At 49.3% G+C, this 15,434-nt stretch overlaps 1 protein-coding gene across 1 annotated transcript; it reads right to left on the reverse strand.

Moving 5' to 3' along the window:
- Positions 1-59: 59 nt before the first annotated feature.
- LOC148775939 (ral guanine nucleotide dissociation stimulator-like) lies at positions 60-15,027 on the reverse strand. Its single transcript, XM_088842516.1, has 10 exons — positions 14,893-15,027; positions 14,363-14,473; positions 13,536-13,729; positions 12,845-12,904; positions 11,702-11,895; positions 11,306-11,425; positions 10,847-11,009; positions 10,259-10,364; positions 247-312; positions 60-146 (listed from the first exon to the last, which is right to left on the reverse strand). Exons 1-10 carry the CDS (start codon positions 15,025-15,027, stop codon positions 60-62), a joined length of 1,236 nt encoding a protein of 411 aa, XP_088698642.1.
- Between the last annotated feature and the right edge of the window lie 407 nt (positions 15,028-15,434).

Below are 15,434 nucleotides of genomic sequence, written 5' to 3' on the forward strand. Positions count from 1 at the left end.
GCCCCTTCCTTGGATTGACAGTTGACACCTCTGCACATAGCCCTCGGGATACTGACCGCTCATCCCGCATCCACGCAGCCCCGAGTCTCCCACAGTTTCACCGCACAGCCCTCCACACAGCTCCCGGGCAGGCTCTGTGTGCAGCTCTGAGGAGACAGACCTGGGTCCAGACTCACCTCCCGATTCCTACCTGTTCTCTCTCCTGGATGAGTCCTCGTGTCTCTCAAGGCCTGTCCGTGTCCCCACCTGCACACGGGGGTAGATGCCCGCAATGACTGCTAGGGATGTCCTCAGACTTAGGTGGGATGAGTCCTGGAAGATGTGGGAGTCCGTGTCTCAGGCAGACAGTGCTTGCAACCCCTGTATATTCTTATTACCTTCCTCATATCTGTCCCTCTTCTGATTCCACCCCAGAGTCCTTTTATATTTACTGTGCTAATGTGTGTGTGTGTGTGTGTGTGTGTGTGTGTGTGTGTCAGTGCTCACTCTCTAGAATCCAGAGGAACACTGCCCCCAAATAGGGCAGCATGGTAAGAGATTACTAGACACTAAGTCTTCTAATTTCTCATGAATTAAAACCTTGAAAGGAAGAACTGAAACCATAAAGCTCGTAGAAGAAAAGTGTTACCATGATTCTGTAACCTCAGTCTTGTCATGAAGTTTGAATGTCATTCAAAAAGTGAAAGAAGTGAAAGGAAAAGTGAACATGGTAAAGCCTCTGCAAGGGAACCATCAATAAAACGAAAAATGAAGTATGAAATGGAGAAAAGATTGGCAATTCTCACGTCGAATAAGGGTTCATCTCCAACATATATAAAAACGCACACAATTCAAAAGCAGAGAAGCACACAAGTAACCTCACTGAGAAACGGGTGTGAGTTCTGATTTGTCTGAGAAGGCCTTACAAATACCTCAGACATCAAGAGAAACAAAACACAAATGAGAAAAGGAAAGATCTTAAATCAGAGTTCCAAAAAATAGCAAAGAGAGATGAGAAACATCAAGCGAAAAATGTAAAGAAATAGAGGAAAGCAATGGTATGGGAAAGTCCTGAGATCTCTTCAAAATGATTAGAGATACTAAGGGAACATTTCCTGCAAAGATAGATACCATAAAGGACAGATTTGCTATGGACCAAAGAAAGCAGAAGCTAATAAGAAGAGGGAAGAATACAGAAAAAATTATGCAAAAAAAAGGTATTAATGACCTGGACATCTACGATGGGGTCGTCACTCACCTATAGCCAGACAATTTTGAGTATGAAGTCAAGTGGGTCCTAGGAAGCATTACGACAGATCAAGCTTATGGAGGGGATAGTATCCTCCACTGTTTATTTGAGATATTGCTGTGAAAGGGCTGCACTCAATATGCCAGCAAATATGGAAAACTCAGCATTGGCCACAGGTTTTGAAAAGGTCAGTCTTCATCCCAATCCCAAAGAAAGGCAATGCCAAAAATGCTCAAACTACCACACAATTGCACTCATCTCACTCGCTAGTAAAGTCATGCTCAAAATTCTAAAAGCCAGGCTTCAGCAATACGTGAACTGTGAACTTCCAGATGTTCAAGATGGTTTTAGAAAAGCAGAGGAACAAGAAATCAAATTGCCAAAACCCGCTGAATCATGGAAAAAGCAAGCGAGTTCCAGAAAAACATCTATTTCTGCTTTATTGACTATGCCAAAGCCTTTGACTGTGTGGATCACAATAAACTGTGGAACATTCTGAAAGAGATGGGAATCCCAGACCACCTGACCTGCCTCTTGAGAAACCTGTATGCAGGTCAGGAAGCAACAGTTAGAACTGGACATGGAACAACAGACTGGTTCCAAATAGGAAAAGAAGTACGTCAAACCTGTATATTGTCACCCTGCTTATTTAACTTATATGCAGAGTACATCATGAGGAACGCTGGGCTGAGGAAGCCAAAGCTGGAATCAAGATTGACTAGACAAACATCAGTAACCTCAGATATGCAGATAACACCGCCCTAATGGCAGATGGTGTGATCACTCACCTAGAGCCAGACATCTTGGGATGCGAATTCAAGTATGCCTTCGAAAACATCACTACGAACAAAGCGAGAGGAGGTGACGGAATTCCAGTGGAACTATTGGAAATCCTAAAACCCAAGGCTGTTAAAGTGGTACACTCACTATGTAAGCAAATTTGTAAAACTCAGCAGTGGTCACAGGATAGGTCCCAAAGAAAGGCAATGGCAAAGAATGCTAAAAGTACTGCACAACTGCATTCATCTCACATGCTGGCAAATTCATGCTCCAAATTCTCCAAGCCAGGCCTCAATTATACCTGAACCGTGAGCTTCCAGATGTTCAAGCTGGATTTATAAAAGCCAGAGAAATCAAAGATCAGATTGCCATCATCCATTGGATCATCGAAAAAGCAAGAGATTTCCAGAAAAACATCTGCTTCTGCTTTATTGACTACGCCAAAGCCGTAGTGACTGTGTGGATTACAACATACTGTGGAAAAATCTTCTAGAGATGGGGATACCAGCCCACCTGACCTGCCTCCTGAGAAATCTGTACGCAGGTCGAGAAGCAACAGTTAGAACTGGACTGGAGCAACAGACTCATTCCAAATCAGGAAAGGACTATGTCAAGGCTATAAATTGTCGCCCCGCTTCTTCAGCTGATATGTAGAGGACATCATGAGAAAAGCTGGACTAGATGAAGCACAAGCTGGAAACAAGATTGTTGGGAAAAATATCAATCACATCAGATATGCAGATAACACCACACGTATGGCAGAAAGTGAAGAAGAACTAAATAGGCTCTTGAGGTACGTGAAAGAGGAGAGTGAAAAGGTTGGCTTAAAACTCAACATTCAAAAAGGTAAGATCATGGCATCCGGTCCCTTGACTTCATGGCAAATAGAAGGGAAAACAGTGGAAAGAGTGACAGACTTTATCCTTTTGGGCTCCAAAATCTCTGCAGGTGGTGACAGCATCAAGAAATTAAAAGACACTTGCTCCTTGGAAGAAAAGTTATGACCTACCCAGGCAGCATATTAAAAAGCAAATACGTTACTTTGCCAACGAGCATCAGTCTCTCAAAGCCATGGATTTTCCAGTAGTCACGTATGGATGTGAGAGTTGGACTGGAAAGAAAGCTGAGCACCAAAGAATTGATGCTTTTGAACTGTGGTGCTGGAGAAGACTCTTGAGAGTCTTGGACTGCAAGGAGATCACACCAGTCCATCCTAAAGGAAATCAGTCCTGAATATTCACTGGAGGGACTCGTGTTGAAGCTGAAACTCCAATATTTTGGCCACCTGATGCGAAGAACTGACTCATTGAAATACCCTGATGCTGGGAAAGATTGAAGGTGGGTGGAGAAGGGGACGACAGAGGATGAGATGGTTGGATGGCATCACCGTCTTGATGGACACGAGTTTGAGTAAACTCTAGGACTTGGTGATGGACAGGGAGGCCAGGTGTGTTGCCGTCCATAGGATCCCAAAGAGATGGGCACCACTGAGTGACTGAACTGAACTGAATGGCGGAAAGAGAAGAGTAACTAAACAGCCTCTTAATGAAGCTGAAAGAGGGCAGTGAAAGAGGTGGCTTAAAACTCAACATTGAAAACACTAAGTTCATGGCATCCAGTTCATCACTTCCGGTCATGTAGATGGGGAAAGAATGGAAACAGTGACAGACTTTATTTTCTTGGGCTCCAAAATCACTGTGGATGGTGACTGCAGCCGTGAAATTAAAAGATACTTGCTCCTTGGAAGAAAAGCTATGACAAACCTACACAGCATCTTAAAAAGCATGGACATCACTTTGCTCATGAAGGTCCACATAGTCAAAGCTATGGTTTTGTCTGGATGTGAGAACTGGACCATAAAGAAGGCTGAGCACCAAATTACTGTTGCTTTTGAACAATGGTGTCGGCGGTGACTATTCTAAGTCCTTTGTGCTGCAAGGAGATCAAACCAGTCAATCCTAAAGGAGATCAACCCTGGATATTCATTGGAAGGACCGATGGTGAACCAGAAGCTCCAATACTTTGGCCACCTGATGCCTAGAACCAACTCACTGGAAAAGACCCTGACTGGGAAATACTGAGGGCAGGAGGAGAAGGGGAGTGACGGAGGATGAGATGGTTGCATGGCGTCATCGACTCATCGGACAGAGGTTTGAGCAAACTCTGGGAGACAGTGCCGGACGGGAAAGCCAGGGATGCTGCAGTCCATGGGGTCATAAAGAGCCAGACACCAGTGAGCGAATGAACAACAAGACATTTCTCCAAAGACGACACGTACATGTTCAACAGGCATACAAAGAGATGTTCAGCATCGTTAGTCATCACACACATGCAAATAAAAACCACAGTGAGGTACAGAACGCCTGTCATCAGAAAGAACACAGTTATGAAATCCTGACCAGGATGTAGAGTACAGGGAACCTTCGTAAACTGTGTTTGGAACGAAAACTGCTGTAGCCGGTATGGAAGACAGTATGGGGTTTCCTCAAAACACTGAAAAGAAAATTACTGTGTTATTCAGCAATTCCATTACTGAATATATATATTTGAAGAAAATGAATAAACCAATTTGAAAAGATACACGCATCCGAGTATTCATAGCAGCATTACTTTCAATAGCCAAGGCATAGAAACAATCTACATGTCCAGTAGTAGATGAATGGTATATGGGCGTACAGTACATACATATGTAACCTTGCTCGATTGCATTTTGATGATGTTTGTTTTCCAAGAATTGACTCATATAGCCTAACATGTTAAGCATATATGTATGAAAGTTTTCATTCGTTTTTTATAATTCTTTTTTCTACAGTATTGATCTTATTCATAATAAGCTCCTTTTTATTGGCTTGAAAGTGTCCATCTAGTTTACAGATAGAAAGACTATATTTTCATGTTCCAAAACCAAAATTTACTTGATTCCATCAGACATAGTATTTGTACTCTGATTGTTTGATTAATAGTATTTCTACGTTGAATCCCTCCTTCATTTCCATTCTTCAAAATTTTGTCTTCAAATTCCAGCTACAATAAATGTGGTTTGTAATTACAATTTTGAAATGTAAGGGGAAAAGATTATGTTTTTATTAAAGAACAAAAAAATCACAGCTGCCATAAATGGAAAAAGAAGAAAACACCAGAAATGACGTGAGAGTAAATGATGGATAGAATCCTGTCTTTTTAAATGTATGTTACAAGGAGTTACAAGGAACCACATGCAAAGAATATAAAATATTTTTTAAGTAGAATAGAAAACCAGACAAAAAGTGCTACAAAAGTTCAAATCTGTGGAACTGCCATGGTCAGAAAATCTCAAAACACACACCTGACCTTACCGAATCGGAAGACAAAGAGCATTTTGAATGACTTTCAACCACTGATATTATGGAAAGGTTTATCAATGGTCACATGCCTTACCATGAAACGCTCCTCTTTACCAATAGGAACCCACAACTACTTTTGAGTGGAAATGCGAAGCACAGCTTTTTTTTTTTTTTCCTTTCAACTCTATGCTTGGGCCCTGATTGGATAATTGCAGGAACATGGATTGTGTGGAGGAGCCGTCTTACCCATCCCATCTTACCCATCCCCTTAGCTTTCTCCCAATTAATCCAACGATCTAAGATGCTGGGGGTTGAGAAGGCTCCTTCACGGAGAGACTCGTGACAAACCCATGTTATATGGTAGTTACCCATCATGGACCTGTATGAAACACTTGAAAATCAAGACTTCAGTTGATGGCACTTTGGTCAAGAGGAGGAAAGGCTCCTTGTCAGCTACCGCCCATTTCATACAAAGTTCCCCATTACCAGAGCCTGAGAATTCCTGGCACCCTTGCTGGAAGCACAGCTCCCCTGGTGCTTCGCGGACACCTGGCATGGGGGCCCAGGGGTATGGTCTTTCCACAGCACCAGGGGCTTCAACTGTCAGCACCGCCTGGGGAATCTATGCTTCGTATCCTTCACTCTCTGCTGCTTTATTCACAGCTTCGTGGAGGTACAGATGAGGTTGAAAGAACCATCCACATGTCTAAAGTGTACAGTTCAGTCAGTTCTGACACATGTATACACCCAGAAAAGCATCAGCAGAATTAAGATAAAGACAGACAGGCTGCTCCCCAAGCTTGCTTCATGCCCCTGGTCACCCACGCCTCCCACCCATCCCCGGGCAACCACTAATCTGCTTTCTTCAGAAATGATACAGTTCTGTATCTGGCTGCTTTTCCAAGCATAAATGTTCTGAGATTTATATGTAACCTATGAGGGGAGCTTCACTGAGTTCCTCCAATTAGGACGGCGGCTTGAAAGAGTCCATCTAATATCCAGATAGAAAGACTACACTTTCATGTTCCAAAACCAAAATTTAGTTGGCTCCACCAAACATACTGTTTCTATTCCGATTGTTTGATTAATGTTTAGTACTTCCATATTAAATCCCTCCTCCGTTTCTACTGTTTAAAATTTTGTCTTCAATTCTCAGGTACAATAAATGTGGTGTGTAAATTCAATTTTGAAATTTAAGGGAAAACGTTCAAGATTTCTAAAGAACAAAAAAGCACAGCTGCCATAAATGGAAACAAAAAACACAAAACACAGCAGAAATGAAGTGACAGTGAGTGATGGATTGAAGTATGCGTTTTCCACTCTATAAGACCAGGAGTTAAAAGCAACCACATACAAAGAATATAAAAACCTTTTAAAATAAAATAGAAAACCAGAGAGAGAGAGTGTTCCAAAAACTCACATCGGAGGAACTGCTACGCTCAGTTAATCTCAAAACACTCCACTGACCTTACCGAATCCCAAGACAAAGAGCGTTTTAAATGACTTTCAACTGCTGCTAGTATAGAAAGGTTTTTCAATGGTAGCATGCCTTACGTGGTATGAAAGGCACCGTTTTAACTAGGAGCTAGGGCCTTGATTGGATAATGCAGTCACGTGAATCCCATGGAGGAGCATTCTTACCCATGTTACCCATGTGACCCAAGATGAAGGTAAGCTTTCTCCAATTTAATCCAATGATTTAAGATGCTGGGGGCTGAGAAGGCTCCTTCATGGAGTGAATCGTGACAAACCCATGTCATATGGCAGTTAACCGACATGGACTTGTATGAAACACTTGAAAATCAAAGACTTCACCTGATGCTGGTTTGATCAAGAGGAGGAAAGGCTCCTTGTCAGCTACTGCCCATTTCATACGAGGGTTCCCCATTACCAGAGCCTGAGAATTCCTGGCACCTTGCTGGAAGCACAACTCCCCTGGTGCTTTGTGGACACCCAGGGGGCCCAGGGGTATGGACTTTCCATGGCACCAGGGGCTTCAACTGTCAGCACCGCCTGGCAAAATCTATGCTTCAGTCCTTCACTCTCGGCTGCTTCATTCACAGCTTCATGCATGTACAGGTGAGGCTGAAAGAAACCCACATGTATCAAGTGTACAGTTCAGTAAGTTTTGACACATGTATATACCCAGAAAGTTCAGTTCAGTTCAGTTCAGTCGCTCAGTCATGTCCGACTCTCCGCGACCCCATGAATCACAGCACACCAGGCCTCCCTGTCCATCACCAACTCCCGGGGTACACTCAAACTCATGTCCACAGAGTCGGTGATGCCATCCATCCATCTCATTCTCCGTCGTCCCCTTCTCTGGGATCAGAGTCACTGTGTCAGGACTCAAACGAGTGGGCAGGAAGACATTAAACGATGCCAAGCGGCAAACAGAGAACAGGGAGAGAAGGAAGCTCCAGGTAAACTGCTAGACAGTCCACAGAAGCCATTCGCAAATTCCCTGAGATTAATCCCGAAAGCGCAGAGGCAGGAATGATCTCAAAAGAGACATTTCTCACTCAGTCAGCTGCAGATATCCTCAGTAAGCTACTAAAACAGACATATGGAACAAATCAGTCTTAGATAACCTATTGCGACTGGCTCAGTTCAGTTCAGTCGCTCAGTCGTGTGCGACTATTTGTGACCCCATGAATTGCAACACGCCAGGCCTCCCTGTCCATCACCAACTCCCGGAGTCCACTCAAACTCATGCCCATCGAGTCGGCGATGCCATCCAGCCATCTCATTCTCTGTTGTCTCCTTCTCCTTCTGCCCCCAATCCCTCCCAGCATCAGAGTCTTTTCCAGTGAGTCAACTCGTCGCATGAGGTGGCCAAAGTATTGGAGTTTCAGCTTTAGCATCAGTCCTTCCAATGAACACCAGGATTATCTCCTTTAGAATGGACTGTTTGGATCTCCAGGCAGTCCAAGGCACTCTCAAGAGTCTTCTCCAACACCACAGTTCAAAAGCATCAATTCTTCGGTGATCAGCTTTCTTCACAATCCAACTCTCACATCCATACATGACCACTGGAAAAACCATAGCCTTGACTAGACGGACATTGGTTGACAAAGTAATGTCTCTGCTTTTTAATATACTCTCTAGGTTGGTCATAACATTCCTTCCAAGGAGTAAGCATCTTAATTTCATGGCTGCAATCAGCATCTGCAGTGATTTTGGAGCCCCCCAAAAATAAAGTCTGACACAGCTTCCAATGTTTCCCCATCTATTTCCAATGAAGTGATGGGACCAGATGCCATGATCTTTGTTTTCTGAATATTGAGCTTCAAACCACCTTTCACTCTCCTCTTTCACTTTCATCAAGAGGCTTTTGAGTTCCTCTTCACTTTCTGCCATAAAGGTGGTGTCATCTGCATATCTGAGGTTATTGATATTTCTCCCGGCAATCTAGATTCCAGCTTGTGCTTCTTCCGGGCCAGCGTTCCTCATGATGTACTCTGCATATAAGTTAAATAAGCAGGGTGACCATATACAACCCTGACATACTCCTTTACCTATTTGGAACCAGTCTGTTGTTCCATGCACAGTTCTGACTGTTGCTTCGTGACCTGCATACAGGTTCCACAAGAGGCAAGTCAGGTGGTCTGTTATTCCACCAGACTGGCTCAGAGACTTTATTATTGCAGGGAGGAAGAGGAGAAGAGGCAGCAAAGAATGGGAAAGACTGAAGTCACAGCAATGGCTCTCAGATCCACTCTGAAACAGCTGGAGAAAAATGCCAACAGGGACCCAGGCAGAAAGGAACAGCCTGGCTGTTACTGTGGAAAGCGGGGAACCCGCAAGAATTGCTCTCAAGCATCTAAGAAGCCACCAGCTGCATGCCCAGTGTGCAGACGTCCACACTCGAGAAGGCTGCTCTCTGAGGCCTAGGCCTTAGGGATGGGACTCTGAAGGTGCCTGTGGCTCCCCACACAGCCTCCTGAGGTAATTCCACTTCTGGAAAATGGGTCATGACAACTGTGGGGGCCAATCAGTCGATTTCCTCGTAGACCACAGGCAACTTACTCTGTGTTTGCCGAAGCCCTGGACAACTCTCGGCCTGATCCGCTTCTATAACGGGACTGTCTGCCTGACCCAACATTATTATTGCAGTTGTGCTCTAAACTACAGTATCTACTATCAAGGAAAATACTACTTCTGCGTTAAAACACAATACAAAATTTAACGTGACAGTCCCCGTTTCAGAGAGATCTCCTCGTGTAGGGCGCGTGGGTAAAGATGGCCCGTCTGTTCTGCAGATCACATTCTAGCACGCGGTCTACGTCCAAGTCATCTCCTGTCACTCACAGCGCCTCAGCCCTTCTTGAGGAAATGTTCCTTATCCTTCAGGGCACGAAGTTAAGTGAGTGTGAACCCTCTTCCTCACCACAGCAAAGAGAGGCCCACAGAGCCATTGTGGGGTGCCTTCCAACTCTGAGGAGGCCTGGGGTTGCTTCTGTCACCCAGCCGTAAACCACCCAGAGACGTGGCAGGCTGGCAGACTGTGTGCAGGCCTTGCTTAATCCCTCACTGTCCATTTGGAAAACTGAGGCCCTGATAGGAGTGGGAAAATCCAGGGCCCGGGGCAGGGGCAGAGTCCCAGGCCATCCTAGGGTAGGGCTGCAACACACACACCGCCTTGGCTTTGGGAATTAGAGAGCCAAGAACCCCAGAACATCCCCACTCATCCGGATTAGATGTCTCTGGGTGTCCACACAAATATACACAACACTCACACTAACCTCAGAAGTGACAGTAGAGCAAGCGGGCAAAGGAAGAATGGATCTGGGATGGAGACAAATGAAAAAGAAGCAAGGCGATGACCACAGCCTGGATCTCACACTGTCTTTGGAGCAGGAACGGACCATGACTCAGCCCGAGGCCTCTGCCGGTGTCTCCCAGGGGATTGAGGCTGTGGACTCACCTGAGACACGAGCTGCTTCAGTGAGGGGCAGGGCACAAGGGCCTCCTCAGAGGCTTCTTCCCCAGAGTGAGGGACCAGGCAGGGGGGAGGCGTGGCAGAGAGGACACTGCAACACAGATGAAGAAGTGGAAACGGAAACACTAATGGACACTACCGCCACAGGTCCTCACAAAAGCAACGAGACAGGAATCGGTGAATGCCCACATTCCGGTCCTCATCAACCCGAAAGAAGGAAACGCAGAACGTCACAAGCCTGCACACAAGTGTTCAGGGCAGCACTATGCACATGAGCCACAGGTGAAAATAGCCCTAACGTCCATCAGCAGAGGAGGGGAGAGTCGAGGGCAGGGCCTTCCCAGACTGCAGGATTATCGGCGTCAAAGAGGACGCAGATGCTCTGGAATAGACAATAGATGGGGTCATGTAACCTAGTGAATGTTCTCCATGCCACTCACACGGACAGTTAAAAAAGTCAAAGAATTCAATTTCTACCTACCTTTACTTTATCTCATAGAAAAGATAAGTTTGTACATGTAATAAAAAAATACAAATACATATTAAGAGAGGGAATTATCGGGGTGGAGATACAGGCTCCAGGGCTGGTGCTCGCTCGGGGGCAGCACACCATCCGCCTGGGAAGGCGAGGCTCGCTGACGATCTGGGAGCAGCTCCAGGGGTGTTAGGGGAAGAACCGGCTCCAGCGCCTGAGCTACTCGCAAAGCTGGGTCTGCTGGGGTCTCTCGAGCCACAGCTGGATAGCACCGGAGCCACAGCTGATTGCAAAGCACCAAGGATCTCCAGAGCCAAGGCGGAGCCCTGGCCGAAGTTGGCTTAAGCCTGGGGACTGAGGCTGTAGAAGCAGCGCTGGGACAGGATTTGCGGGTGACTCAGGCTCTGAAGGAGGAAGAGTTTTGTTTCTTGCACTTTCTCTGAATCTAGAAGTGGAGCCTGGAGGTACCTTTCCTTGCTTCCGAGCTTAAGTGAGAGCCTCGGCATGAGCAGGCTGCGGCTCTGTGTTTGGAGTAGGTGAGTTTACTTGACGCAGACCTTGAAGTTGAATGGGAGCTGGGCTTTGAGCTTGCTCTGACTCTGGAGCTGCGGCAGGTAGTAGGGGTGCTGTTGGCTCTAGGCCTGGTGCTGTTTCCAGAGCTTCTTCTCCAGCAGGTGCTGTATCTCCGAGAATAGAAATCACTGTCAGTCAGACTGCTTGTCTGTGGATCCCAAAGACAGGAAGAGACTCACTACTTAGCCCTGACATCTCTATCCAAGAAGACACCTACCCCAAGGAAGTGCTCACAGGCTGCAGTCCATGGGAAGAGTGATCTGAGCCTCCTCATTGTTCCTGGCCTAGTTGCAGCCTCAGAAGGCTCTGCTCTGTGTGGCCCAGCCCCCTCCCTTCCTAATTCGCCCCTGTTTTCCTCAGCCACCCCGAGTCCTCCTCACCATGCCCCTCTGCCTCAGTGAGCTCTAGAGTCTCCAGCTGCGCCAGGAGATGGCGGGCTCGCTGCTCCAGGTCCGAGTCGGGCATGTTGAGCTCTAGGTAAGCGAGGAGCATCTTCAGGCAGGCAAAGTCTGGGGCCTGCTGGAAATCCTCAGGGTAAAGGTGCAGCCAGGTGCCCAGGATGGAGGCCATGGCCCTGGGGGAGTCACGTGGGCAGCAGAGTCAGAGACTTGTCCTTCCCGCCACACTGCACTCCAGGGCCGCCCTGCGGGGACCTGGGCCTCTGCGCCTTCTGCCCGTGCCCACCCAGAGGTCAGTTCTCCTCCGCGGTCAATCTCACCTGGCAGACCAGGCAGAGGAGGCCTGGACTCGGCGGGTGGGGGGCAGGCCGCGAACAAGCCTGCTCAAGTGACAGCCCTTGATCCATGGTGTGACCTTCTGTCCGCTTCCTGAGGGCAGCCTGACACAGCGCACTGTCCCTCTCCCTGCCCCTCCCCCTGGTGTCACCACTGCGTGGGCAGGCAGGGTGGCTGCTCTGGGTAATGCATCTCGGGAAAACGTAGGGGTCCCGGGAGGATCTGGCCCAAGAGGGCACACAGAGACTCTGTCATCTGCCCAGGCTTCCCGTGTGCTTCCTAACACCTCACATTTACCTCCTATATCTACAGGCTGCCTTGTCCGCTAGGGACGGGCTTGCGTCTACTCCTGCCACTGACGCTCATCCTCACCAGCGAGGGCTCAGCTGTCCACTGAGGGTCACTAAGTCCCCTGAGCACCAGCTGAGCACACCCACTGAGGTTCCGCCAGACAGTGAGCAGGATGCTCTCCACACTATCTGTTCTGGGTCCCAGGACTGGAGGTAGAGGCAGGACTGGGATGGACAGGGGACGGTTGTGGACACTCATAGGGCTCACTCTGACCTCTGAGCTCCCAGATGCTGCTCACAGCACCCCAGACCCCTCCACAGCTCTCTTGGCCTCCTTTCCGCTTTTCCCGGAGAAGCCCCCCAGATGTTGGCCCCCACTAGGCACCAGAAGCTATGTGCGATCCAGGATTCTGCCAGCCCTGCCCATCCAGCAACCCCATTCCTCCTGACAGTTCTCTGGGGAAGGGACTCAGTCCCTCTTGAATCACAATCCACTCACATTTTCAGCTGGTGCAGGGGTCCACCATCCTCATCGCAGTAAGGGAGGATGCATCCGTACCTACAGGAGGCCAGGAAGGCGTCACATGGACGGTACTGGAGACACTGCCGGATGTGATGGCTAGTGTGACAGGTTTCCCCTCCCTGCCCCCATCCCAGCCCCGGAGAACTGAAGCCCTGGGGGGCAGGACTGCTCTGTGCTCCCTGCGTTACGTGATGCTTCTTCCTAGAAAAGCGCCTGCACCTCGTGCGCCTTCCTCTATATTTCAAGCACCAATGAGCCCAACCAGCCTCTTCTGAGTGCCTGGGGCACCAAGATCACTCCCAGGGACCCCTGTTCTCACTCACCCAGGATAGGGCATCTCTCACACCTCACCCAGCACTTGGGAAAACGATATGGGACAAAGTCAAAAGCCCAGAGACAACCTTGACAGAGGCTTCCTCGAGGGGAGGACGAACGTGACGACTCAGCACAACCAAAGCCTTTCCAGGGGTCCAGGATCCCAGAAAGCACTTTCGAGGATGCACCCACTTATTCACCACAGTCACCCTGGGAGCTGCTCCTCCCTTTCCCCTCCTGTGCAGAGAGGCCCAACTGGGGCCCAGAGAGGTGGGGAGACATTCCCAGGACTCACAGCTGGAACCTGACTGAGTCCCCCGCAAGTCCCCAGTGGGGGAGGGGAGGGTCTCACCTGGTGAAGAGAAGGTCCAGCACCTGCTGGGGGGTGCCAAAAGCCCTGTAGGTGTCCAGGAATGTGGGGAGGTAGGAGGGGTCACTGCCCAGGCAGGCAGGCACCAGGTTGCCCACCAACATCTCCAGTCTGCGTTTCTGGATGCTCCACAGCTTGCAGGTCTCGTTCCTGTCCCCTGTGGACACAGTCTCCCCCTGGGGTGGAACACAGCACAGACACGAGTCAGAGGCGGCACCAACAACTCCAGGAAGGCAGGGGCTGGAGCTCAGACTGAGTCCCCGAGCCTCCAGGACTCATGGCAGGAGGAGGGGCAGGAGTGCCGTCCACAGAATAAACGTCCTGGCATCACGAGTGACCTGGCTCAGGGCCATGGCTACGTGTGTCAGCGTCTCGGGGCAGTTTGTATGGACAGCTCCCCTGGTGCCAAGTGCATCATCCCTGTGGTGGTTACCACAGCATCCCATTCTGGGGATGAGAACTGGGGTGAGAGGGGCTGATCCTGGGGTGAGAGAATGCAGGATGCTCAGGGCCACACGGATACCTGGGGATGGAGTTTATAAAGGACACACTCTAGAAACATGAGGAAAGGCTCCCGGGGGAATACGAAGTGAAATCCCTTCCCATTTTCTTTCTGAGATTCACACAGGTAGGGGAACAGTGGTTTTTCATCTGGACACGTCAGGGCCTGGGCCGCTAGGGCGCGTCGCAGAGCTGACAGTCCCAGGCTACTTTGGAAGCAGGACCCTAGGAGGGACCCAGGGAGGGCCTGGGCGGCTCTGGGACCCGGAACTTCCTGGGTGTAGGGTCACCTCCCAGCTTGCACTCACCCTGTGCCCGCCCTGGGCTCTGTTGCTGGTGTGGGGCTCCTGCCCGTCGTGCGGGGAGATGGAGCAGGGAGCTCCGTGGTCCGGCTGCTGACTGCAGTCCCGTGAGGAGCCCTGTGAACACAGTGCCCGGCAGCCAGGCAGAGACTCTCAGGGCACCGGGCAGCTGTCTGTGGTGCTTCTCTGTCCCCCAGATGAGATAGGTCCACTCCAGACACACACCCAGCACTCTCTGCACAGACCTCCACCGAGGATGCAGACACCCGACCACCTGAGGGGCCTTCTATCCACGCTGGCACAGAGAAGAGCACCTCAGGGACCTTGTTTCCCCACTGCCAGCCTGTCCTCAGGTGTGACCGTGACAGGACCACCAGGTCACCACGTGCCCACCAACCTGTTCCTGCCCAGAGGGGGAGCCTCCCCTCAAGTCCCCCTTCCCCCCACATAGAGATGAGGGCTGCTGGTGTTGCCCGGGGAGGGCTCCCAGTGGTGGCCTTGCCTGATGTGGCCAGCTCTAGGTTGCCTGCTGTTACCTTAGGTGACCTCCTGCTAAAGGACCAGAGGCATCCAGGCTGAGTGCTGAACCGCCTGAAACATCTCAAAAACCTCTCCCTCCAGGGTTTCTGGAAGCAGAAGCCCTGGTCATTCGAGACACAGCAGGAGAACATCCTTCTGGATGAAGTCTCTCCAGCCAAGTCAGCCCCAACTGGCTGTGGGGCTGTTGCTAGAAGGTGGGTGCCTGGTTACAGGGTTCCAAGTTCTGTTAGGGTCTGCCATCAAGGAAGTGACTTCACTTCCTGGGGGCCCGTTCCTTGGATTGACAGTTGACACCTCTGCACATAGCCCTCGGGATACTGACCGCTCATCCCGCATCCATGCAGCCCCGAGTCTCCCACAGTTTCACCGCACAGCCCTCCACACACCTCCCGGGCAGGCTCTGTGTGCAGCTCTGAGGAGACAGACCTGGGTCCAGACTCACCTCCCGATTCCTACCTGTTCTCTCTCCTGGATGAGTCCTCGTGTCTCTCAAGGCCTGTCCGTGTCCCCACCTGCACACGGGGGAAGATGCCCGCAA

Source organism: Moschus berezovskii, chromosome 12 (assembly GCF_049115385.1).
Source record: "Moschus berezovskii isolate FMDL1 chromosome 12, NW_MosBer_1.0, whole genome shotgun sequence".
In the NCBI taxonomy this organism is placed as follows: Eukaryota; Metazoa; Chordata; class Mammalia; order Artiodactyla; family Moschidae; genus Moschus; species Moschus berezovskii.

Bases quoted from the DNA above. Each gene is read 5' to 3' on its own strand.
- LOC148775939 (XM_088842516.1), bottom strand. From the start codon at position 15,027: ATGTTCTCCTGCTGTGTCTCGAATGACCAGGGCTTCTGCTTCCAGAAA. The intron at 10,365-10,846 runs GTATCTCCACCC...TCTGTGTTGCAG, and splicing joins GAGCACCAGCCCTGGAGCCT to TGTCCTCTCTGCCACGCCTC. The intron at 147-246 runs GTGGGGACACGG...CTGTCTCCTCAG, and splicing joins GCATCTACCCCCGTGTGCAG to AGCTGCACACAGAGCCTGCC.